The sequence below is a fragment of the Phytophthora cinnamomi genome (assembly GCF_018691715.1).
Source record: "Phytophthora cinnamomi strain GKB4 chromosome Unknown Contig41, whole genome shotgun sequence".
NCBI classification, from domain to species: Eukaryota; Oomycota; class Peronosporomycetes; order Peronosporales; family Peronosporaceae; genus Phytophthora; species Phytophthora cinnamomi.
Genome location: NW_027150974.1, coordinates 237,636 through 262,251, shown reverse-complemented (window position 1 = coordinate 262,251; position 24,616 = coordinate 237,636). Strand labels below are relative to the sequence as shown.

Sequence of the window (24,616 nt, the reverse complement as noted above, 5' to 3'; positions counted from 1 at the left end):
AAGGACCATTTCCGTACAGTACAGTGTATTAGTCTATGTTGTCATATGCTCGTACTTACGCGGAGGAGATCCAAATCCCCATTCACTTCCCCAATTGCACCGAATTGAAGTGAAGTGAAGTGTGTCATAAGAGCCCATGAAGTCCTTCCCGACGGCCGCGCTGCTGCCCAAGGCGGAGACGCTGGCCGACCGCTTCCTGCAGCAGCACCCAGTCTTCGACGGCCGCGACGCCGTGGTGGCCATCTTCGACACGGGCGTGGACCCGGGCGCCCTCGGCCTCCAGTCCACGCCCGACGGCCGCCCCAAGATCGTCGACATCGTGGACGCCACGGGCGCCGGAGACGTGGACACGTCCGCCGTGCTGGAGGCCCAGGACGGCACGCTCACGCTGAGCGACGGCCGCGTGCTGACGCTCGACGCGCAGTGGCCGCCCAGCCAGGACGGCAAGTTCCACGTCGGCCGCGTCGCCGGCTTCCACCTCTTCCCGGCGCCGCTCGTGGCCAGGCTGCGCACCGAGCGCAGGGAGAAGTTCGACGTGCAGCAGCGCGCGGCCGTCAACGCCGCGCAGCAGCTGCTGGCCCAGTGGACCAAGGACCACAGCGCCACCACCAGCGACGCGGCGGCGCTGCGAGTCAAGAAGGACCTCCAGGCGCGCCTCGACCAGCTGCAGGAGCTCGCCAAGAGCTACGAGGACCCGGGCCCCATCTACGACGCCGTGGTCTTCTTCGACGGCGCCAAGTGGCGCGCCGCGCTGGACACGAGCGAGACGGGGGACTTCACCGGCCTCCCCGCGCTCACCAACTTCCGGGACGAGCGGCAGTTCGCCACCTTCTCGGCCGAGTCGCAGCTCAACTACGTGCTCAACGTCTATGACGACGGCAACACGCTGAGCGTGGTGAACGATGTCGGGGCTCATGGCACGCACGTGGCGGGGATAGTCGCTGCGTACTACCCCGAGCAGCCGGAGTGCAACGGTGTCGCCCCCGGCGCGCAGATTGTCGCCGTGAAGATCGGGGACGGCAGGCTGGGCAGCATGGAGACGTCGTCGGCCCTGAGTCGCGCCATTCTGGCGGTCATGGACGCCAAGGTGGACGTGGTGAACATGAGCTACGGCGAGTACGCGTCGCAGCACGACTACGGACGCATCGTGGAGCTCAGTAACGAGCTGGTGAACGAACATAATGTGACTTTCGTGGTGAGTGCGGGTAATAATGGACCTGCGCTCGGGACGGTGGGCGCTCCCGGGGGGACGACTTCGAGTATGCTTGCGGTTGGGGCCTATGTGTCGCCAGAAATGATGGACGCCGAATACATTATGCGCGAGAACGACCTGTCGGGCATCGCCTACACGTGGTCGTCGCGGGGCCCGACGTTTGACGGAGACCTGGGCGTGAATATCTGCGCACCTGGCGCAGCGATCGCCCCCGTACCCAACTGGACCTTGAACAAGAAGCAGCTCATGAACGGCACGTCCATGTCGTCGCCGAACTGCGCTGGAAATATCGCCTTGCTTGTCAGCGGGTTGAAGGCACAGGGGGTGGAGTACACACCGTACTCGATTCGTCGCGCTCTAGAGAACACTGCGGTCAAGGTTCCCAATGTGGAAGTGTATGCGCAAGGCAAGGGCCTTATTCAGGTGCTCCCGGCCTTTGAGTATCTCGTAGGCAGCAACACCTTCGATGGCACGAAGAAATTTCCCCTGCACTATGAGATCAAGACGTCGTCGGGCGAAGGAAATGCTCGCGGAGTTTTCCTCCGTGACAGCGTTGACTTTGTTCACGACAGCACGGAAGTGAATGTCACTGTGACGCCAATTTTCCACAAGAAGGCAGTCCAGGAGGACAAGGTCCACTTCGAACAGCACGTGCGCCTTGTTCCATCTATGCGTTGGATTGACGTGGGCCGGAGCTTGGCCTTGATGCACGGTGGTCGCGCTTTCAAGGTGCTTGTGGAGACTAAGCATTTGAGCGCTGGCGAGCACTACGGTGAAATCGTCGCTTACGACACGAAGAATGAGGCTCGAGGTGCTGTGTTCACGATCCCTGTGGTTGTTATCAAACCCGAGGACGCCTCATCGGTGATGGTTTATCAGAAAAAGTTCCAACCTGGTGACATTTCTCGACGCTTTATCACGCCTCCTGTCGGAGCCACTTGGGCGGATATTATCTTCACTCGCGCTAGTTCAAACGGCGAGCGCGAGGTGGAATCAAATTCGTCGGGCAAGTTGTACATGTTCGACGCGTTGCAATTCCAGCCTTTTGTGCGTCAGAGCCTGTCTTCGTTCCACAAGGCTTTCTACCTCAAGCCTGGACAGGAACTCGCCTTCAGCATGGATCTGCTTGGAGGTCTAACGACCGAGTTCTGCCTGGGCCAATTCTGGAGCGCATTGGGTGACTCGATCGTTCAGATTGAGATCCGCTTCCACGGCATCAAGCCCGATCAAGAAAAGATTGTGGTCACAGGTGGCGTGGAGTCGCACAAGGTGCTCGTTTCGAGTTCTGTGGAGACGGAGACACTGACCCCAAAGGTAAGTTTTACGAAATACGTGCAGCGCATTCGCCCGAAAACGGCGGAGATTACTCCGTTGAGTTCGAGCCGCGACCAGTTCCCCGACAAGCGCCAAGTGTACCAGCTCATCCTGACGTACCCGTTTACTAAGAAAGAGGCGGGCAAAGTGGTGCCGCACTTGCCGCTCTTGAATGGACGTCTGTACGAGTCACCGTTCGAGGCGCAGTTGATGATGATCTTCGACGACAAGAAGCAATATCTGGGCTGCTCGGACGCCTATGGCAACGAAACTACTCTGAAGAAGGGTTCTTACGTTGTTCGCGCTCAGGTGCGCCACGAGGATGTTAGCAAGCTTGAGAAGCTGAAGCAGATGGTGCTTGTCTTGAACCACGAGATCAAGGAAATCCCTGCGTCCGTGTTCGGTCACCAAGACGATGTTGCACTCGGTGGCAAGGCGCTGGACAAGAAGAATCTGCCTACTGGAAAATATGTACCCCTCTTTATCGGGGAGCCCGCTCATGACAAACTCCCTGCCGGAAATGCTGTCGGAGACGTTCTCACGGGCAAGATCCACTTTGGACAGAAGGACGGCGCCATCAAGGGGTAAGTCGCCTGTATCTGTGGACACTACCCACTCCAAATTCCAATCTAATATCGATGTTGCTTGTTTGATAGGAGTGGCAGACGTCCTGGCGGCTTCGACATCACGTACGTCATCCCGCCCGCGCCGACCCCCAGCAAGGATCCTGAACCGGAAGAGCCGAAGGATGAGCGTGACGAGGAGGAAATCGCGAAGGAGGCCGTACGCGATCTGCTACTGGAACGGACGACGAAGCTGGTCGGCAAGCCCACCTTCTTACCGGCGTGGCAGCGCCTCGTGGACCAGTTCCCCAACCACCTGCCAGCTATGCAGGCGAAGCTGCACCACTTCGACGCCGAGGCCAACAGGTCTTCGCAGCTGGCTGAGGTGATCGAGGCGGCCGAGGCCGTGCTCGCACTCATTAAGCAGGATGAGCTGGCGCTGTTCTTCGGCACGCGCAGCGTCCCTGGCGACCAACCTGCAGCGGAGAAGAAGCTGCGCAAGGAGAAGGAGAAAGAGAAGTCGATCCTGGCTGACGCCCTCGCTCGCAAGGCTCGCGCGCTAGGCGACTCTACCCAATGGGACGACTTCCTGCTCGCGTACTCTGTCCTGCAGAAGTGGGAAGATGTCGAAGCGAACACGTATCTGCACGTAGCGCTGTTGCATGACCGCCACTGTGGCGCGTTTGGGCTGGCGCTACAGCGTCTGCGCAAGGTGCAGGACCTGGAACAGGCGGACAAGGCCAAGATCATCTCGGAAGAGAAGCTCGCAGCGGAGATTGCCAGCACACTGGATGCGCTGGCGTGGACGCACTGGGCCACGTACGAGACGCAGTGGGAGCGTCGTCGCGCGCCTTCCTCATACAGGATCTTCTAGGCCAACACACCAGTGTACTAGTCAGATGACAGGATTCTTGATACCAGTATATCAAGGCATGATGCATCTTGATGGCGAAACGCATGCGGGTTCACAAATTGGAGAAGACAGGGCCTTGGATGCCAAAACGCATCTTCAAGCTCGCCGAAAAATATCAAAGACATTACTTTTCAAATTGCCATCTACCTACTCCGACGACATCTGCGTCACACGGCACGTAACTTAAAAGTCTTTGTGTAGCAAATAATGTTTAAAATATAAAATATTTTTTGCTATACACTGACAAACAGTTTCTGTGGTTTGGACGCACGACGGACGGACGCATTGGTTATTCGTTTCGTACATGTGGGCTTCTGTAGGTAGACCCAAATGGAAGAGCGGTTACCTCTCACTCACTGCCGATTTTGAAAACCTTGCACCTAATATTCGCTCTGGTAGCGCTGCTGTGTTCTCACACCTGTGACGATAATGTTGGCACCGAAAACGCTACGTTAGTTTGCTTTGAACACATAGATACATCATACAGTATAAACGCTCATTTCAGCGTTGCCAACCAACGCTCCCAGCGTTCTATTACTGGGTAATCTTATGAGAAAGAAAAGTCTGTACTCTCGTGTACTAGTACTGGAGACTGCATCTACTCATTTCGTGGCCAATCGTTGTTGAATGCAGTCTAGTTGACAGGACATTACCCCCTAAAATGTGCAGTGAAGCTGTCCCGTAATCCGACCCGGACAGCGCCCCTTTGTCTTTTGTTTTGATTTTGGTGATCAATGGAGGTACCGAGTGATAAAATCTCCGGTTGCATATCCTAGTGCTCGTGGCTTGCAGGCCAGAGGCCGGATGTCTTGCCACTGCGGAATCCACCTGCAAGCGCTCCGTGCTCCCGTTTCTTGCCATGACTCTCACCTTCAACGTAGTCGTGCGTCTGTGTCGTGTCGTCTTAGCAGCGACCGCCATTCTCTTGATATGTGCCGATTCGTTGCCAGTGGTCTCGAAGGAGTTGAGCGGCAGTTCTAGGACTTCTCTCGACCCCAAGTCGGGTTACGTTCATACTAAACGACACCTACACTCACAAGAGCTCAAAGGGAGAAGAAGACAGGGCCTTTGGTTTTAATATCCCCGTCATGTCGAAGCTTGCCGAAAACGTATTGAAGAAACCGAAGAACGAGGAGGAAGTGCTCCAGCTCTTTATCAAGCTGAAAATTCCCAATCAAAGACGAAACTTTTTGAAAACCCGCAGTTTCAAAAGTGGACGACGTCGGTAACCAGGGATTGAAGACCAATTCCGAAGCGGCTGACAGGGCAATGGCCTCGATCTTGACAGCTCGATACGGTGATGAACCGCTGGCAAAGATGATCATGGAGGCAAAGACAATTCCGAATACTGAGGATATAGCTGCTAGACTGGAGAATGCTCACTTGGAGAATTGGCAGACAAAGAAAAAAACTCCAGACGACTTACTTCGGATCTAAACCTTGAGGATGACAGACAAATTATGTTGTGGAGGCCGCTGATGAACACTTGGGTGTCCTACGTGAATACGATCAATGAAAATCCGTACAAATTGCTCCTTGTAAAAATAAGGGCGCACGATAGCGACGATATGGTCGCGATTTCGCTTGGGTCGGCGGAAGTGGGCGGGAAGATGATTGTTCAGAAAGTGGAGGATCAGCTGCTTGACAGCTGGGTGCCCCAGAGCGCGGACGAAGTTTTCAAGCGTCTAAAGCTGGACACGGCAGGCAACTATGTTTTTAAGTATCCTCGTCTGAGCACTTGGATCTTGTACGTGACGAAGGAGGAAGGGAAGCAAGCAGACGAGAAAATGTATACGGTACTTCGAGGGGCTTACGGTGATGATGAACTCGCTGTGATGCTTGCTGGATCGAAGAAGTACCTCGCGGGTGATGTAGCTAAGAGGCTGGAAGAGATTCAGCAAACGGTTTTCCTGAGTGAGGGGAAGAACGCAAAGGCAATGTTCGCCACTCTGAAACTGAATACCCACGGCAATCAGCTTTTTGAGAGCCCCGGGTTTAGTACGTGGACCAGTTACTACCTAGGCTGGATGCGCAGAACGCGATAACTTGATGCTGTCTGTTTTGAAGACAAACTACGATGATGATGTTCTGGCCAAAATGTTTCTTGCAGCTAAGGAGAGCTCGGCCACAAAGGATATTGCCGGGAAATTGGAGCAAGCACAAATGAAGGCTTGGATTGATACTGAAAAGTCCGCAGATAACGTGTTCAAGCTCCTGAAACTGGATGAGGACGTGGACAATATTCTGACTAATCCACTGTTGAATAACTGGGTCGCTTGCGTGGAGAAACTAAAAGAAAATCCGTATTCGATCTTGCTTACCAAACTGAAGACATCCAAGCGCACGAATACCGACGAGAAGCTCCTCGAAATGGTGATGAAGGCGAAGACAGAGGCCGATACAAGTGCCATTGCTGGAAAATTGGAGGTAGCACAACTCGAGAAGTGGCGGAGCGACGGGAAAACCGCGACTGATGTTTTCAAACTGTTGAACCTGGATAACCAAGGACCCCTCCTTTTGTATGGATGGAATGTGCGGGCCTGGGTAACATACGTGACCAAACTCGATGAAAAAAACACAGACGAGATAATATTATCGGTGCTAAAGCCGTACTACACTGAATCCATGCTGGCGAGAGTTGTGTCTCAAGGAAAGGATGAGTCTGCTGACATGTCAGCAATATTCGAAAAGATCATCCTTTACACGTGGTTGCGTGAAAAGAAATCGGCAGATGACGTCTTCAATTTTGTGCTGAAACGGTTTGGTCGTGATATTTTCGAGTTCAGCGATTTGGATACTTGGGTTTCGTATGTGACCAAGCTGGACGTGAAGGACCCTTTCAAGGCGATGTGGTTGCAGTGGTACTGCAGAAACATTACGCCAAACAAGAATTCACCTCCATGCTTGATCGTGTATCACGAGCCAGCCACACGGAGGAATTTGGTTGGCGGTTGAAGCAAGAGATGTGGCTTAGCGAGTCGAAGGCAGCAAAGGACGTTTTCTTCCAGGTACATCTTAACGAGGAACCATCGTTTCTCTTCAAGGGACTGGGACTAGCCAGGTGGGCCTCATACGTGAAGAAACTGGATCCCAAGAACGCGGACGAGATGATGTTCTCGGTGTTGTACACCAAGAAACAGCTCACTAAACTGCTGAAGGCAGCAAAAGAGATCGGCGAAACGAAGGACATTGCCACGAGGCTGGAGAGGCAGTTGCTGCTTAGCACAGGAAAGCAAAGTAAGTTCAGAGGCCAATAGTTTCTATCCAAAGGAAAAAAAGTATCGGTGATTGTCTGACAACCGCAAACGGACGATACATATCAATACTTCTATCCACTATTTTCTTGGACCTTCATCAACACTTGCTTTAGAATGATGTAGCTATAACCCGACGAATAGGCTACATGAATACTGGGGTAATGCTGGATATCCGAAGGATATACAACCCCAACGGATTAATTGAGTGCGTGAACGTAGCCTCTGCCGACATTCGCACAGTACTTATCGCAGCATCTCAACGTGGAAGACGTGCAAGATGTTTTTTTACTACTGGGAATTAACCACTTACTCCACCCACCCACACAGTCGTTCTACCAGCAATCCTTTTCCCGGACAACATATCTCCTGAAGCTTTACGTCAGTTAGATCAGCTACAGAAACGCATTCCAGAGTTAACGGGGGGGGGGAGGGGGGGTCACTCTGACCCAAAACGACTTCATATATTCATAACCCAAACTAACGTTGGATGCTAAAAAAAATGAGTCAAATTTACTTGAAAACTTTATGAACCTGTTATATATAAGAACATAATTGAATACTCGAACCGCATTTTTTCTCCTCCTATTGCATACTCGTGATATCCGATCAGATTACTGTTTCCTTGCTGTTGTCCAAGACTTCAATACTTAACAATCGCTGTACTAATGACGCGGATGCTGCTTCTGGCGGCTAAGTGCAACATAATCAGTAACGGACGGGGATCCGAAGAAATCTATTCGTGTGACGAAGGGATATGCTCGCGGTTTGTTTTAGCTGCGGCTACAAAGCAGGCGCAGGAGATCCGTTTGAGTAGGCGCGATGGACTCTGCGTTACACAACACACCGTGCTTGTTTTTCCTTTTCAACGTTCAGTAGCACTACGGATTCGACTATAGACTTCCTACAAAATCCAGAGCTTCCCGTGTAAACACGGCATTAGTCCGAGCGAGGCATGAAATACCCCCAGCGCTTGTGTTCGCGTTCGTACGGCAAAGGGGCCTCGGGTTTCAATGTATCGAGTTAGCGCCAAAGTATCATGCTTTTACGAAGGACCCATGAAACATGTAATAATGCAAGTGTCAGGCAAAAGTACATTTTTGGGCACATCGATTTGAATACGTGGGTTTAGTACGTGACTAAGCAAGACAAGGCAATAACCAGGTCGCGAAGGGTTTTCGGCGGCAAAAGAGGTGAACGAAACGAAAGCATGATGCATGCAAGATTGGAGAGGCAGTTTCTGTTTAGGAGAAGTGAGCTGAGACTGTAGAATTCGCGTATTAGCCCCTCGCTCTAGTCTCTCTTTGAAAAGCAACTTCGTGGGTACTTTCTTTTCTAAAGCGGGAGCTCCGCGTCCTCCCTTCACCGTACATGCGTTGCATTCGGCTGCATCGCACATCTTTTCGGCGGCTGTCTGGACCTGTATGCAAAGTGAGATGGGTACAGTCTCCGCCGGATAGTATCCGGTAAAAATCAGCAGTACGTGGCCCAGCGTTGCGATCTTCCTGCAGGACCTCCTCCTCACTCTCGCTTGGGCCTCGTCGGACGGACGCGCCGGCTATTCAGACACGATGGAGGTGTGCTCGGTCGTGGCCGAGTTCGTGATCCCGGAGCTGGGCGCGGCCATCTCGGACGCGCTGAGCAACGTGCTGGACTTCGTGCAGGAGATGAAGGAGAACGAGGAGATCTGCCACCGCGTGTACGAGCGCATGAAGTTCGTGCACGAGGAGCTGTACAAGATCACGGACGAGACGGCGCTGCGCCAGAACCGCGTGCTGTTCATGTACGGCCGCACCATCTCGGACTTCCTCAAGTTCCTCAAGCGCCAGTCGCAGAAGGGCCTCATCAAGCGCCTGGCCAGCAACCGCAAGGTCGTCGCGGCCGTGCAGGATTTCCACACCGACCTGGACGAGCTCTTCAAGCTGCTCAACATCGCGCACATGGTGGAGATGGCTCGCTGGAAGAAGGAGTGGGAGCAGGACCAGCAGCGCATCCGCCGCCAGATGGCCGACATCCTCTCGAACGGCCAGACCATCCACGCCGAGATCCAGAGCTCCGGCTCGGCGCTGCAGGAGGGGCTGGCCATGATCAAGTTCGAGCTCGAGCACAAGAAGGAGCAGAACGACCCGGAGCAGCTGCGGCTCATGCACAAGGCCTTCGCCAAGGTCGTGAGCACGTCCAAGGCCAAGGTGCCCGTGGTGCCGGCCTGGTTCATCAGCAGCGACGACGTCGAGTTCGACTCCAAGGAGGCCTTCGACTGCGGTTCGTACGGCTCTGTGCACCGCGGCGTCTGGGGCAAAGGCGCCAAGGTCGTCATCAAGTGCCTGCTCATGGACGACGACCAGGCCATGAAGTCCTTCTTCAAGGAGGTCGAGGTCTGGCACAAGCTCAGCAACCCGCACATCGTCAAGCTCTTCGGCGCCTGCCACGTGAGCACTCCGGCCTTCTTCGTGTGCGAGGATGCCATCCACGGCAACTTCGCCGACTACTTCGTCAAGGACAAGAGCGAGATCTGGCGGCTCTTCCACGAGGCCGCCGTGGGGCTGGCCTACCTGCACGACCAGAAGGTGGTGCACGGCGACCTCAAGTGCAACAACATTGTGATCGGAGCGGACGACAAGGCCAAGATCTGCGATTTCGGCTTCTCCTACATCCGCAGTCAGTCTGTGGGGCTCAGTGCCAAGGCGCAGACGGACACAGTGCGCTGGAAGGCCCCGGAGTGTCTGATGCCCATGGGCGAGAGCGCGGTCGACTCGGCCCACAACCCGCGGTTCGCGTCGGACATTTACTCTTTTGGTATGTGCATCATTGAAGCCTTCTCGGACGAGCCGCCCTACGCTCTGGACGACGATGACACTATCCTGGAGAAGCTGTTTTCAGGCGATAGGTACCCGCGTCCGGAAGGTTTGAAGGACGACGAGTGGGCGCTGGTGCGGAAGATGACGGATCCGGACTGGGAGATCCGAATCGGACTCTCGACTGTCATTGATGAGCTCGAGAGGTTCGCGGAGCGGGAGAAGGACGCCCATCAGGCCACGCAGGAATGTTCGAAGTGCTCCACGAGCGTCCCGGCGGGGTTCAAGTTCTGCGGCAAGTGCGGCTCGCCGCTGGGCGCGGCAAAGACAACTATTGCGGCGTCGGCGTGAGTATGGAGCAGCTGTGTAGTGCGTGTTATTGGAATATGATGAAAGTACACTTCACCTGCCTTTGAACCATTATCATGATGCATACTTAGTAATATGCACGATATTGTCGGCTATCATCGACTCGATGAGCACTTCCAGCAATGGGTACAAATCACACCTACCTTTTTCTGTAAAACATGCATAGATCGTACGTAAAAAGAAACCTAAAGCACACTGGTCGCGGCAAAGTTTTTGTCGAGAAGCAAAGTTGATCAACTTGTAATTTTACAACCCGGTTGGAGAATTAAATAAAAACCAGCAGTAGCGAAACAGGAATACAGCATCATCATTCGGTCAGCTGCAACCTCCAGCGATACCAGGACTCTATTGTTTACATTTTCACATTCGGTACGAGAGGTTTCTTTACACTCCTTGATGAGCTGAAACGTCTGACGTGGGCATTGACAGTAAGACCGTCATAGCCAAATTAGATCCATTAAGTATAGTGATGTGAACTGCCCGAGGTCACTACGGATACACTTGTCGAATCAGTTTTGGTTTATGTAACCTAACGTTAGTACTACGACGTTGGACAGGTAGTAGTAGTAGTAGTAGTAGTAGTAGTAGTAGTAGTAAGTTACTGGTAGTACTAGTACCCAGTACCCATTATTCGAAGTATTCTATCATTACGGGATATGTTGTTGGTGGAAAAAAGCTAAGTCTAGTCAGCTATTGTTAACGAAAATACAAATTTCTACCTGTTTCCCTTTCCTACTCATCCTGTTTGCTAGAAAGGATTTCCAGATCCTTTTGGGACTTGTAGTATCTTGCAAATAGGATTGATGGAACTTGAAAACTCCATCAGCAGACCTTTTACTCTGTTGATTGCAGTAGCATTTCCTTCAATATGTTGGCAATACGCTTCGTCTTTGACACCCGCTTATAATCTCAACCAAACCACCTATAAGAAAAGGATTTCGCCGGGATTTTCGTCGTTGTTCTCCGCTTGATGGACCCGTTTTCGCATCTGTAATTCCCGTTTTTCTCACCTGCTGTCATACTCGACACAGCGGTATCTCCATAGCGAGTAGTGAGACTTTTGTTAGGACGAATGGAGGATTACAATACATCTTGTCTTGATTTCAGTATAGTGTACCACAAAATTTATCTTACCGTCAAGGGCCCTAACATTTCGATCAACTGGAAGAAATAAGTACATCGAAAAGGAAATGTAATCCATGTTGAAATAAAAACATCATTTGAGTGAGGCTTGCAACATGGACTGCAAGTCCATGTGAGTGAAACGTTTGTCAGCATCAGCTGGTTTGCAGGATACGCGGCTATTTTATCCGTTCTTTTCAGCCTAATACTGATTTCGAAATGCTTTTGCAATCAATCCGAGTGACCTGTTCTCGGTGCTACTGCTACATGTATCTTCGTCCACCGCCAGCTTGTTAGCCCGCAGGTATTATTTTTCCTTAATAATTTTCGTTAACTAGTCTGATTCTGAGCCATAGCCGTAGAGATGCTTTTCGTTCACGCGAGTAGTTAAAACGACGAGAAGTATGTCGTAGAAACTCCGCGTCGTGTGGGTTTTTGTCTGTCATTCAGGAAATTGAACGACTTATCATTTCGCATTCGACCCTTGAACCAAGAAACCGACCATACCACCACCCAAGTTCTGTCCAGCCTGCCTCCATCTTGTGCCGCTGCAAAGGCATTGTAGTTGCCATAGTAACAGCAGCACCACATCTTCTCCGGCCTAAATCGCCACTATCCGTGCTGTAATCTCGTCGCTGGAGAAGCTTACACACACCAGCAAGTCGTGCGAACTCTTGGACTTGTTGGTTATAATTTTAACATGCCAAACGACCTGCTCTCTCGTACTCTAAATCAACCTGTAGTGCTCCCATTTTTAAATGACGCCACTGGTATTTTTTTATATGTCCCGTGGGTTATTTATCTGTTGAATGAAAAGAAAATTTCAGAGCTTGAAAAACTCACAAGTATACGTATATTGTATGCACGAAGAATTAAAATTCTTGCGTATTCGTTGAAGGGGATGAACAGCAGACCTTGCTATCTCATGCACGAACGTCATCTTGTTTTTGAAGAACTAGAAGAGTGATGTAAATTAAGATTCACATGATTTGAAACCTAATCTCTGTCATTATCTAAACTAAAAACAACACCAAATTGTCGCGGTATGTATACCTGCTGCTGGCTTGGTATCGTGCATCCTGTTTTTATTAATCTAAAAAGCACTCGTTTTCGTGCTACAAATAGTTGTATTGTCTACTGTAGGTCGAATCGTCCTGCACCAGATTTTTCGGCGCCGGCGCTACTGGTTATGTTCTGTAAACGCATAATTGGGTATCAACTGCTGGTCTAGTTCGGCATTGCTTATGAGGTCTAACAACATTGTCATCCTGTAATACGTGGTCTCCAGTGGTACAGTACCTAACTGATCGCTTGCCTAAAGATGCACAGGCTTGCACTGGCTGTCGCTCCCCGGGCAAGCTGAATGCACTGAAATCTGACGGAGGGGAGCCAATAAGTCATTCATAGACCTGAAGAACTCAAGATCTTTTTTCATTTGCGCAGATATCGTGTGCAGTCAAAGAGTTCAAGTATAAAACCTGCTAAAAAAAACTACGCTTATTGGAAACTACCGAATCGGCCTTTCTTTTACGACCTGTACATCAACGATCTTTTTGTTTTTCGGACCGCCTCCTCACTTTTCGATCTCCGAGTATCCGAGCGTCGAGCATACACCGTGTACCCATGTCGGCCGTGTGCTCTCTGGTGGCGTCGTTCGTGGTGCCGGGCGTGGGCGGCCTAATCGTGGAGGTGCTGGCCAACATCGTTCAGCTGTGCCAGCAGCTGGAGGAGAACGAGGAGATGTGCTCGGCCGTGCACAAGCGCCTGGTGTTCGTGAGCGAGGAGCTGGCCAAGATCTCGGACGAGGAGGCCATGCGCCAGAACCGCGTGCTGTTCCAGTACGGCCAGACCATCGCGCGCTTCCTGCGCTTCCTGGAGCGGCAGTCCAAGAAGAGCTTCCTCAAGCGCCTGGCCAGCAACCGCAAGGCGCTGGACGCCATCCAGCAGTTCAACGAGGACATCGACGACCTGTACAAGCTGCTGAACCTCGTGCACATGCAGGAGATGGCCCGGTGGCGCCAGGAGTGGGACGAAGAGCGCCGCAAGCAGGAGCAGATGCTGCTGAGCATCGCCACCAACCAACAGCGGCTCAGCGCCGAGCTGCAGAGCAAGGACTCGAACCTGGTGGAGAGTCTGGCCATGCTCAAGTTCGAGATGACGCACAAGAAGGAGCAGAACTCGCTGGCCACGCTGGCCATGATGAAGCGCACCTTCAACAAGATCACCAGGACGTCGGGCGCCAAGGTGCCGCCCGTGCCCGAGTGGTTCATCAGCAGCGACGACGTGGACTTCGACTCCAAGCAGCAGTTCGACTGCGGCTCGTACGGGTCCGTCACCCGCGGCACGTGGGGCAAGGGCGCCCAGGTCGTCATCAAGTCGCTGCTCATGGATGACGACCAGGCCAAGACGTCCTTCTTTAAGGAGGTGGAGGTCTGGCGCAGGCTCAACAACCCCCACGTGGTGGAGCTCTTCGGCGCCTGCCACGTGAGCACGCCCGCCTTCTTCGTGTGCGAGGACGCAATCCACGGCAACTTTGCGGACCATTTCATGGAGGACAAGAGCGAGATCTGGAGACTATTCTACGAAGCCGCCGTGGGGCTGGACTACATCCACTCGCAGAAGGTGGTGCACGGCGACTTGAAGTGCAACAACATTCTCATTGGCGCCGACGACAAGGCCAAGATCTGCGACTTTGGCTTCTCGTACATCCGCAGCCAGTCCGTGGGGCTCAGCAAGAAGGCACAGACGGACACGGTGCGCTGGAAGGCGCCCGAGTGTCTGATGCCCATGGGCGATGTGGCGGATGCATCGGTGAACCCGCGGTTCGCGTCGGACATTTACTCGTTCGGTATGTGCATCATTGAAGCCTTCTCGGACGAGCCGCCCTACGCTCTGGACGACGATGACACTATCCTGGAGAAGCTGTTCTCTGGAGAGGGGTATCCGCGCCCCGAGGGACTCGCGGACGACGAGTGGGCGCTCGTCAAGAGGCTGACGGACCCCGACTGGGAGCAGCGCATCGGCCTTTCGGCTGCTATCACGGAGCTGAAGCTGTTTGCTGAACGGGAGGAGCAACGCAACAATGTCGACAAGACCGACCGTGTATGTCCGGGCTGTAATGCCATGGTGGGGGTGGAGTTCGACTTTTGTGGAGCTTGCGGACACCGTGTGGCCGCATCAGCTTAACAGATTGCCCTTATCGGTAGTAGCAAAAAGATCAGATGGATCCGGTGCTTCCATACCAGCGAGTGCGCAGATAAGTAAATAGTGTGCAGCTGATTTCAAACATGGATATCGTTTGTGAGAGCGTCGAATATCGTCTGTGCTGAGTGAGGTTGACAAGTCTCTCGACAAGTTCGCAGTAATCTGAACAACGACATCATTTTGGAAGAATGGTGCTGGCTATGACGTGCGCAAAAGCTGGAAAAGCTTGCCTGGGAGCTAGAGAACGAATCTGACTATAACACCGAGCAATGCAGATGTAACTACACTTATTGTCTGGGTCGGCCTCGGGCCTGCTCCAACCCGATTCGATTTTCCTCCAGGTCCACGACCCTGTTTACCAGACGTTATAATCACGATGGTTTTCGGAAGCTCTTCTTGGACTGCCGCCCCTGATCACCACGACGAAGATATTGAGAAAGCACTGACGTCAATCGTGGGCTGCAATGGCCTTCAACATGTACCAGTGGTTGTAGTCGGAACTGTCATGAAACCGGTAACATGGCTCATGCGGACGGACATCCGTCCATCCGTTCGGATGTGTTTTCTAGGGTTTCATGTTTGGATCCAAGTTGGTACATACCGGTATCCTAATGCGTATAAATCGAGTTGTGGTCGCGTCATCAGCGATGGCATATGTTGCTTCCCGTGCTGTATAATAGTACTATGCAAGTGAATATTAATCCCAGGTGTTCTCATCCCTCCGTTAGCAGGCAACAACCAGGGGAGTATCAAGTTTACTGACAGCGTACTGTGCTGGAGCATACTGTATCAATTCGTAATGCAGTATTACTAAGGCTGCCCAGCCTCCCCTGTTCCTATCCAAGAATTTATCCTGGGCGAAGTAGCATGTCGAGTTCCCATTTGAGTGGATGCCTCACTTCGCAATTCGCTGTCAGAGCCCCACTGCCCCGCTTTCCAGCATGGTCTACAAGCCCAATTCTCTTGCGTGGAACACTCGCGCCGTGCTTGTGATTGTTCTTGCACTGATAGGATGTACTGCCACTCAACCAATGGCTGTTGCTTTTCAGAAGCACATTCAGAACCCGCCGTATTCGCACGTTATTGCGTCGGGAAATGGTCAAATCCAACGGCAGCTGAGACTGACAACTAACGACGAAGAGAGAGCGTTCAAGAATTTCCTATCGAAAAACCCGACCAATGAAGGCGAAGTGAATCAGCTTTTGATAAAACTCAAACTCTTCAATGAAAAAACAACCTTTTCGAAAACCCACAGTTCACGAAGTTAACCAGCAAAGTTACCAAGGGATACAAGGGCGATTCCGTAGCGGCTGAAATGGCGATTGCTTCAGCACTAGCGAAGGGACACGGTGATGATGTACTGGCAAAAATGATTCTAGAAGCAAAGACGGCGACAGTGCCCAGCGCACAGATTATAGCTACCAAGTTGGAGCAGGCAATGTTTAAGAATTGGGAAAGTGCGGGTAGGACCCCCGACTTCGTTTTTCGGGCCCTTAAACTTGACTGGCAGATGGACAGGTTGTTTCAAAACCCACTGTTGAGCACTTGGGTGTCCTATGCGAACATGAAGAAGTCAAATCCGTTCGAGTTGCTGTTTGCGGAGATGCGAACGGGTTTATTGGACGATGCCGTCGCGGGGACACTAGTTGTTGGCAAACGAGGAGAAGTTGGGTCGAGTATCGCTCAGAAAGTGGAGGATGTGCAATTCAAGACCTGGATGGCAGAGAAGAAAAGCGCTGATGACATTTTCAAGCTTTTGAAGCTGAATCAACACGGTAAGGAGATGTTTGACTACCCCCAGGTGAGTAGTTTACTCTCTTACATGACCAAGCTGGACCGGCAGAACGCAGAGGAGCAGTTGTATTACATACTGAGAACTTCTTACGGTGAGGATGCACTGGCTTTAATGCTTGCTAACTCGAAGAAGTTATACTTTGGCAATATTGCCAAGCGGCTGGAAGAGGTGCAGTTCAATATCTGGCTACCTGACGGGAAAACCGCGATGGCGGCGTTCCCTTCTCTGAAACTCAACAAGCAGGGTGAAAACCTGTTCGAATCTGCGGCGTTTCGTTCCTGGACCATGTACGTGATCAATGAGGGGAATGCTGACGGTTTAATGGTGTCGGCGCTGAAGACGACGTACACGGATGATGTTCTGGCGACGATGATTCTTGCGGCGAAGAAGAGCACCACCACGAAGGATATCGCCCAAAAGCTGGAGAAAACTGAGATGAAGAATTGGATCCGCAGTAAACACTCTGCAGATGCTGTTTTCAAGCTCCTGAAGCTGGACGATAACGTGGACAACCTCTTGACCAACCCGCTGCTGGGTAACTGGGTCGCGTACGCGGAGAAGGTGAACGAGAATCCGTACTCGATATTGCTCACGAAACTGAAGTTATCGGAGCTCACTAGAACTGACGGTAAACTCGCCGACATGCTGGTGAGAGCAAAGGAAACGGCCAGTACAAGTGTCATCGCTGGTAAATTGGAAGCCGTACAACTCGAGAAATGGCTGAGTGAAGGCAAAAGCGCGGAAGACGTGTTTAAACTGCTCCAGCTGGAGAAAGAGGGCGAAACTCTGTTATGGAACCCCCGAGTCTGGTCGTGGGTGGACTACGTGGCTAAGTTGGATTCGACGAAGACGGACGACACCATTGCATCGGTTCTGAAACCGCGCTACAGCGATCAAATGCTAGTGGAGATGCTCTCGATGGGAATAAACGTCGATGACAAAATGGCTCAGAGACTAGCTGAGAGACTGACACCGATAGTGCTGAAGATGTGGTTGGGAGAAATGAAGTCGGCAGATGCCGTATTTGATCTAGTACTGAAGCAGCACCACAAACGCATTTTCGAGAGTCACGCCGTGCACACTTGGGTCTCTTATGTAGTCAAGCTGGATCCAATGAACCCGTACAAGACTATGCTTACAGTACTGCAAAAGCGTTTCGACAAACGAGATCTTGCACGCATGCTTTCTGATGCGGAATCTGTCACAAGCACCACGGTGATTGCCACAAACTTGAAGAAAGAGCTGCGGTTGAGCCAAGGCCATACCAGAACACGGAAGTAAAAGAAGGTTAGATTGGTAAAGAGCAACGGTCATCATTGGTGGGCTTTTGAATTGGTGTCTCTCTTTACTTCTCTCCGAAAAGAACCATTTTACACTCGCTGGTATTGAACCTTGTTACCGTGGCTAAGCAGCTTCTCCAGTTTTGTAGCAAGCGGCTTGTTACACGCATTTTTTTCATCCAGTCTCGTAACGTATTTGTGATAGCTCTCGGAGCTCAAACAGCGGGTCTCCCGCATTGTCCAGGTTTTACAAACGAAAGACATCTAACCGAGTGCCTCCACGAGAACTGCAAAACCAAGCTTAGAGATCCCCAGAGCTTGCCTTCAGGTCAACAATCTAACACTTTCGTCCCACGCCGCCGCCAGGTCTGATATTCTCAGGTGCCCGCAGGACAAGACACACCACAGGCTGTGGTCCACTCAGCGTTTTCAAATTGAAGCAAGGGCCTGACGTTGAAGATTCACGTAAATAAATCACTTTGGACAGGGAACGCTCTTCCCCTCGTCGCTCCCAGCTCATTCCGCAAGATGCCAGGTCGGCGCAAGAACACTTCGGACGAGCCCGTTATCGGCCGCGCGCGCCCCAGCGGCGGCAACCGAGGCCGCGGTCGTGGCCGTGGACGCGGAGCCGCCGCTCCGCCTCCCGCCGCGCCATCTGCAGCTCCTCCTCCTCCTCCGCCGCCGCCGCCTGCGCGCGCCGCCCCCAGCGTCGAGTCGCTGGCCGCGGAGCTGGAGGAGAAGGCGCGCGTGGCCGACGCCTCGCCGCCGCAGCCCGTGCAGCCGCTGGTGCGCACGCACTTCCCGCCGCGGCCTGGCTTCGGCCGCTCCGGCCGCGCCGTGACGCTGTTGGCCAACCACTTCAAGGTGGACTTGAAGCTGGCGGGCGACGTGTTCCACTACGACGTGAGCATGGCCGAGGCCGGCCGCAGCTTCGGCAACGACGGGCCGCCCAAGGCGCTGGCCGGCAAGATCATGGCCGCGCTCATGCGCGAGCTGGCGCGCCAGTTCCCGGACGCGGCGCTGGTCTCGGACGCGCGCAAGAACATCTACGCGCCGCGCCGCCTGCCCTTCCGGCAGCAGGAGTTCGGCGCGCTCGCGCTGCCCGACGACGGCGGCCGCGCGCGCGAGTTCTCGGCCGTGGTGAAGGAGGCCGACCCCGTGGCCGTGCGCATGCAGCAGCTGGACGAGCTCTTCGCCGGCCGCCTCAACTACACGCCGTACGACGCGCTGCAGGCGCTGGACGTGGCGCTGCGCCACTCGGCGTCGCAGCGCCTCACGGCCGTGGGCCGCAACCTCTTCAGCGGCGTCGGCGCCAAGACGCTGGGCGAGGGCGCCGAGCTCTGGTTCGGCTACTACCAGAGCCTGCGCCCCACGCAGAGCCGCCTCGTGGTGAACCTGGACCTGGCGGCCACGGCCTTCGTGGAGGCCAGGAGCGTCACGGACTATCTGTGCGAGACGCTGGCGCTGCGCCAGCTGCCCGCGAGCCTCAACAGGTTCCAGCACAAGGACTTCAGCAAGGCCGTGCGAGGCGTCAAGGTCAACGTCACGCACCGCCCAGGCGTGCGACGCAGCTACCGCGTCAACGGCCTGTCCAAGGACAGCGCGGAGAACACGTTCTTCCAGACTGACGATGGCCAGCGCGTGTCCGTCGTCCAGTACTTCCAGCGCGCGTACAACCTCCGCCTGCGCTACCCGAAGCTGCCGTGTCTGCACGTGGGCGCGCCGCAGAAGAAGAACTACCTGCCCATGGAAGTGTGCCACATCATGGCGGGCCAGAAGTGCCCGCGCAAGGCCACGGACAAGCAGGTGGCCAACATGATCCGCTTCACGTGCACGCCGCCCGACCAGCGCAAGCGCGCCATCGAGCACAAGTTCCAAGAGGCCGGCTTCAACTCGGACCCGACGCTGCGAGCGTTCGGGCTGGAGGTGGACCCCAACATGGTGGAGACCACCGGCCGCCAGCTGCCCCCGCCCACGATCGAGTACAGCGGCGGCGCGCGCGAGAACCCGCGCGACGGCGCGTGGAACATGCGCGGCAAGAAGTTCCACGCGCCGGCGCAGTTCAAGTCGTGGGCCGTCATCAGCATGTGCGACCCGAACCGCTGCAGCTTGGGCAGCATCCAGGCCTTCTTCAAGGCCGTGATGGGCCAGATGGGCCAGCTCGGCATGCGCTGCCCGCGGACGCCGCCCCCGATCTTGTTGAAGCAGAACCGACAGGATTCGGTGCGCAACATGTTCCAGACGGCTGTGAGTGAAGCGACGCGAACGTTCAACGCGAAGCCAGACATCGTGTGGATGATCAACCCGGTGACGGATGCTCGTGCGTACGGAGAGCTCAAGCTGATGTCGGACACGGAGGCTGGCATGGGCATTGTGTCGCAGTGTATGCTGTCGAAACACATCCCCAAGTGCAACCCCCAGTATATCGCCAACATTCTGATGAAAGTGAACACGAAGCTTGGAGGCAAGAACGGGGTCATCAGCGGGTCGCTACCGCAAGTGTCCGCTTCACGCACGATCATCTTCGGAGCCGACGTCACGCACCCCAGCCCCATGGACAAGACTCGCCCATCGATTGCTGCAGTGACAGCGTCCATGGACGCGAACTTCATTCGCCATGCGTCTACAATCCGTGCGCAAGGCCACCGCGTCGAGCAGATCATGAATCTGAAGGAGATGACCATGGAACTCATGAAGCAGTTCTACCGATCGACGCACGGCAAGCCAGATCGCATCGTGTTCTATCGTGACGGGGTGAGTGAGGGTCAGTTTCACATGGTGTTGAACTACGAAGTGACAGCTATTCGCGAGGCCTGCCAAGCTTTAGAGAAGGGCTACATGCCCCCAATTACCTTCGTGATCGTTCAGAAGCGCCACAACACGCGACTGTTTCCTAGCAACCGAAACGAAGCGGACCGCAGTGGCAACGTTAAGGCGGGTACGGTGGTGGATTCGGGGATATGCCACCCCATTGAGAATGACTTTTACCTTATGAGCCACGCCGGACTGCAAGGCACCAGTCGCCCGACGCACTACCACGTGCTGCTGGACGAGATCGGTTTCACAGCGGACGAGCTGCAGACGCTGACGTACAAGCTGTGTTACACGTTCGCTCGGTGCACGCGCTCCGTGTCGATGGTGCCGTCGGCTTACTATTCGCACCTCGTGGCCTTCCGTGCCCGCCACTTTTTGGTCGATGGCAGTGACACCGCCTCGACCGTCTCCGGCTACAGCGACGCTGCTCCAGAAACGGACACGCGCATGTACGACGTGCACCAGTCGATGAAAGGTGCCATGTACTTCGTGTAGGTGCTTTCAGCCAGCAGTGCCAAGCGCGAGAGGGTGACGGTGCAAGAAGTCCCTCGTCCTCAGTTGATTTGATTTATGAGTCGTTATTCTTGAAGTCTGCTACCAGCAGTGACGGCCGAGTAGCAATCGTGCACGTGTCTGGTGGAGGATCTAACGAGCGGAAGTCGGCTGCGTACTGACGAGAGGTTTAGCGGTCGAGTTCCTGTCGTCGCGAGCTAGTCCCATCCTAAGGCAAAATAAAAAAAGGGTTGAATGTTAATTCCTTTGCCTTTAGGGTGGGCCCGCCCGTGAGAAAACTTGGTGGCTGCGATTGCGACAGCTTCTGGCACTGTGAGGTGCTGGTGGAGCTTCAACCAGAAGTGCTCCACCGTGCTTTATAATATGCGTATATTATTATACGCACGCATTCGCCCCCTAACTGCTATTGTCACGGCCAATTATCTCGCTCGGCTGGAGAGCGTGTCGTATAGCTTGCTGCGTCCGCGTCCTTCGTGCGAGCCACTGTGTTCAACACCGTCTGGCCGACAGCGACACTAGCCGCTGCGCCCGATCGTCCCCTCAGTGCGTCCGATCGAATTTTATTAAGGAATTAGAAGGTTTAAATAAATAATGTCGCGTTGGGCCCGAAGAGTGTTTGTCGTTGAAGTGGGTGCGAGTGTTGGTCCTGTCGAGAAGCGCGGTAGTTGTGGTCGATGTGCGGGGTAGACGGTTTATTTAATACTGAATTGCTACTGCTAGCCTAACATGCATGCCTCGCTGTGCTCCTACGCGAGCACAGGGCTCTCTTTGCGTATTTCTGGGGGTTTCCTTGACTATGTGCTATCCTGCGTCTTTTTGTTTTCTTTTCATTTCTTTTCTACTAAATGCATGTTCCATGTTTCTTTTTCACGTTTTTTCTACAAAATGCATGTTCACTGTGACGGCTGACCCTCTCGGGTAGCTGCCACAGGAACTTCAAGCCTCTGGCCGCGAGCAAGCAAGCCAGAGCCTTTGCGCCGCATCGCTCTGGCTTGCTTGCTCAGCAGGCCAGAGGTGGGCCTGACATCTCCCCCTGGTTGACTTCGCGTTGGCGGAGTCGATACTCATCCAAGAGTTGACGCCAATGTGAAACGTGCTTGATCTGCGCTTCGCTTTCCCAGGTTGCCTCATGCTCCGGCAACCCATGTCACTTCACGAGCCATTGACGTTTGCGACGTCTAGTTCGTTTCTTGAGCAGCTTCTCCACAATGTAGAGTTCTTCTCCAGTGTCCTCGTCCAAGATTAGAGGTACAGCCTTCGGAATCGGTCGATTCGGAAAATCCTCACGATTCGTTTGGTAATGGGTCAGTAACTCCACATTGAATGTCGGATTAAGACGTTTCATCGTGCGCGGAAGCATCAACTTCGCCACGTTGTCGTTCACCATACGTTCAATCACGAACGGTCCAACCTTCTTAGCCGCTAATTTCGCTTTCTTCAATTCCGTGTTCTTGTTTACGGTTTTCAGCGGTAAGTTCGTCGTGTCGAACAGCACTAAGTCACCTCTTTTAAAGACAACTTGTCTGCGCTTGCGATCGTAGTACTCCTTTTGTCTTGCTTGAGCTTCTTCCAAATTCTTCTGAGCACGTTCTACGATCTCCTGTCGCTCCTTCGCAAAGTTCTTCGCGAACTCCGCGAGCGTCACATCATTCTCCGATTGCAGCAGGTCTTTCATCTCCTCTGCCACAATGTTTGACACCTTACGTCCTGTGTCAAGTTCGAATGGCGCGAACTTCGTAGACGAGTTGACGAGGGTCGAATGCGCATATTCGATAGTCCCTAGGTGCTTAACCCAATCGTCACCGTGATACGAGATCATACATCTCAATGCATCTTCGAGCACGAGGTTCTGGCGCTCTGTCTGGCCATCTGCCTGAGCTCGGTGCGCAGTTATCATGCTGAGTTTGATACCCATCAACTTCATCAATGACTTCCAAAGTCCGAGATGAACTTCGAGTCGCGATCACTGATGATGACCTTCGGCAATCCGTGATGCCGAACAACTACATCAAAGAACACTTCAGCCGTGTCCTTCGCGTCAGCTGTCGAATACGTTGGTGCATCTTCGCTCGCTTGGACAACTTGTCCACTGCAACTAGTATTGCATCAAACCCTTCCGACACTGGCAAACCCGTGATGAAATCCATTGACACCACTTCCCAGCATTCCTTTGGCACTGGTATCGGCATCAGTAGTCTTGTTTTCTTCTGGCTACTGGACTTCCATCGTGCACAAGTCTCACATGTGCGAACGTATTCCCTTACGTCGCGGTCCATAGTCGGCCAGTAGTACCATTGCGCTGCTTTCAGGTACGTACGTCGACTTTCAGGATGCGCGGACGTCTTTCCATCATGAAATTCGATCATGACATTTGTGCGAAGCTCTTTTATCTTCGGCACACAAAGTCGGTAGACAGGTTCGCCTTTCGTCTGTTTGAAAAACAGAAGCCCATTGTGCTTGACGAACTTCTCCTTTCCTGCTCCATTAGACCACTGTTGCTTGAAAGCAGGGTCTGATTCGTATCCTTCCTGAAATGCTCTTTTCGTCTCAGGGGCCAAGTGCAGACTTACAAAATGATAGTCGACGCTGTTGACTTGCTGCTGTCCTACGACAATCGGGCGACCCTCTCCCCGTAAGTCGACATCGTCGAGTAACATGTGGTGTTGCAGAACACACAAATATCGTCAGATGTGGATCTCCAGCACAAACCACAACAATCGCCGAGTTAGGTCGGCGCTTGTTGGCCTGCGCAGGGGTTGTCCCCTCGCGGTTCGGCCCAACCGGGACAGCGGGTGTCTCGCCTCTCGCCGACACCTGCCAACCAAGGTCCACTCTTCCGGAGATCCGCCGAGCTAGCGGACTCCGTTCACAAACTCCTGTGCCCTCCACCAAAGGATGGACGGCGGCGCGCTAGCGCTTTTACAGGCCGCCGGGGCAGAAGCAACCCGACTTGAAGAGTAACGGCACCCGGGCTGTCCGGCGTACCGGCTCGCTGAGTTAGCGAGACTTTTCTTTCGCACTTGGCGAGCACCCAACGCCCAATCCCGGGCCGACCTAATCTCTTGGCGCTGCCAGTCGAGTACCCTACAAGCTATGCCTCTCGGGTACCGACGGCAGGCATAATCCGACCCCGTGCAGGGACTTACCGGAAAGTGTGCACGTGTTGTGGGCCTAGAAAATTCTGCTCTGTTTGTTCTTAAGTCTCCTGGGCGCCCTGAAAAGGCGCCTCCACTATTCCTAAGGTCCTATACAAATATCAAGTGAAATGGAGTGGTTTCGGATCTCGGCCGACCCTTCACCCTCTCAGCGACGCTTCGAACTCGGCGGAGCCGGATAAGTTGTCCGGATAACCCGGCGAGCTCGACTGGGAGGTCTCGCCGACTCGGCTGAGTGCTGCTGGGCTCGCCGGGCTCACGCTTGGTCCTCTTGTGCGCCTTCTGGCCGTGCTCCGCGTCGTCTGGGCGGCC

At 53.7% G+C, this 24,616-nt stretch overlaps 6 protein-coding genes across 6 annotated transcripts; all 6 read left to right on the top strand.

The window, feature by feature from the left end:
- Positions 1–136: 136 nt before the first annotated feature.
- IUM83_17441 (Tripeptidyl-peptidase 2) lies at positions 137–3,964 on the top strand (the record flags this gene model as incomplete). Its single annotated transcript, XM_067942389.1, has 2 exons — positions 137–3,111; positions 3,184–3,964. The coding sequence occupies 2 exons, from the start codon at positions 137–139 to the stop codon at positions 3,962–3,964; spliced, it is 3,756 nt and encodes a 1,251-aa protein (XP_067791174.1).
- A 1,607-nt stretch (positions 3,965–5,571) lies between these two features.
- On the top strand, positions 5,572–7,260 carry IUM83_17440 (RxLR effector protein; the record flags this gene model as incomplete). The annotated part of the gene is made up of 3 exons (XM_067942388.1): positions 5,572–6,001; positions 6,114–6,864; positions 6,930–7,260. The coding sequence occupies 3 exons, from the start codon at positions 5,572–5,574 to the stop codon at positions 7,258–7,260; spliced, it is 1,512 nt and encodes a 503-aa protein (XP_067791195.1).
- Positions 7,261–8,828: 1,568 nt separating this feature from the next.
- Positions 8,829–10,403, top strand: IUM83_17439 (Serine/threonine protein kinase; the record flags this gene model as incomplete). Its single annotated transcript, XM_067942387.1, has 1 exon — positions 8,829–10,403. The coding sequence occupies one exon, from the start codon at positions 8,829–8,831 to the stop codon at positions 10,401–10,403; it is 1,575 nt and encodes a 524-aa protein (XP_067791218.1).
- A 2,763-nt stretch (positions 10,404–13,166) lies between these two features.
- Positions 13,167–14,729, top strand: IUM83_17438 (serine/threonine protein kinase; the record flags this gene model as incomplete). The annotated part of the gene is made up of 1 exon (XM_067942386.1): positions 13,167–14,729. The coding sequence occupies one exon, from the start codon at positions 13,167–13,169 to the stop codon at positions 14,727–14,729; it is 1,563 nt and encodes a 520-aa protein (XP_067791236.1).
- A 1,582-nt stretch (positions 14,730–16,311) lies between these two features.
- IUM83_17437 (RxLR effector protein) lies at positions 16,312–17,823 on the top strand (the record flags this gene model as incomplete). Its single annotated transcript, XM_067942385.1, has 1 exon — positions 16,312–17,823. The coding sequence occupies one exon, from the start codon at positions 16,312–16,314 to the stop codon at positions 17,821–17,823; it is 1,512 nt and encodes a 503-aa protein (XP_067791170.1).
- Positions 17,824–18,350: 527 nt separating this feature from the next.
- IUM83_17436 (Argonaute1 (AGO1)) lies at positions 18,351–21,131 on the top strand (the record flags this gene model as incomplete). Its single annotated transcript, XM_067942384.1, has 1 exon — positions 18,351–21,131. The coding sequence occupies one exon, from the start codon at positions 18,351–18,353 to the stop codon at positions 21,129–21,131; it is 2,781 nt and encodes a 926-aa protein (XP_067791171.1).
- Positions 21,132–24,616: the final 3,485 nt, after the last annotated feature.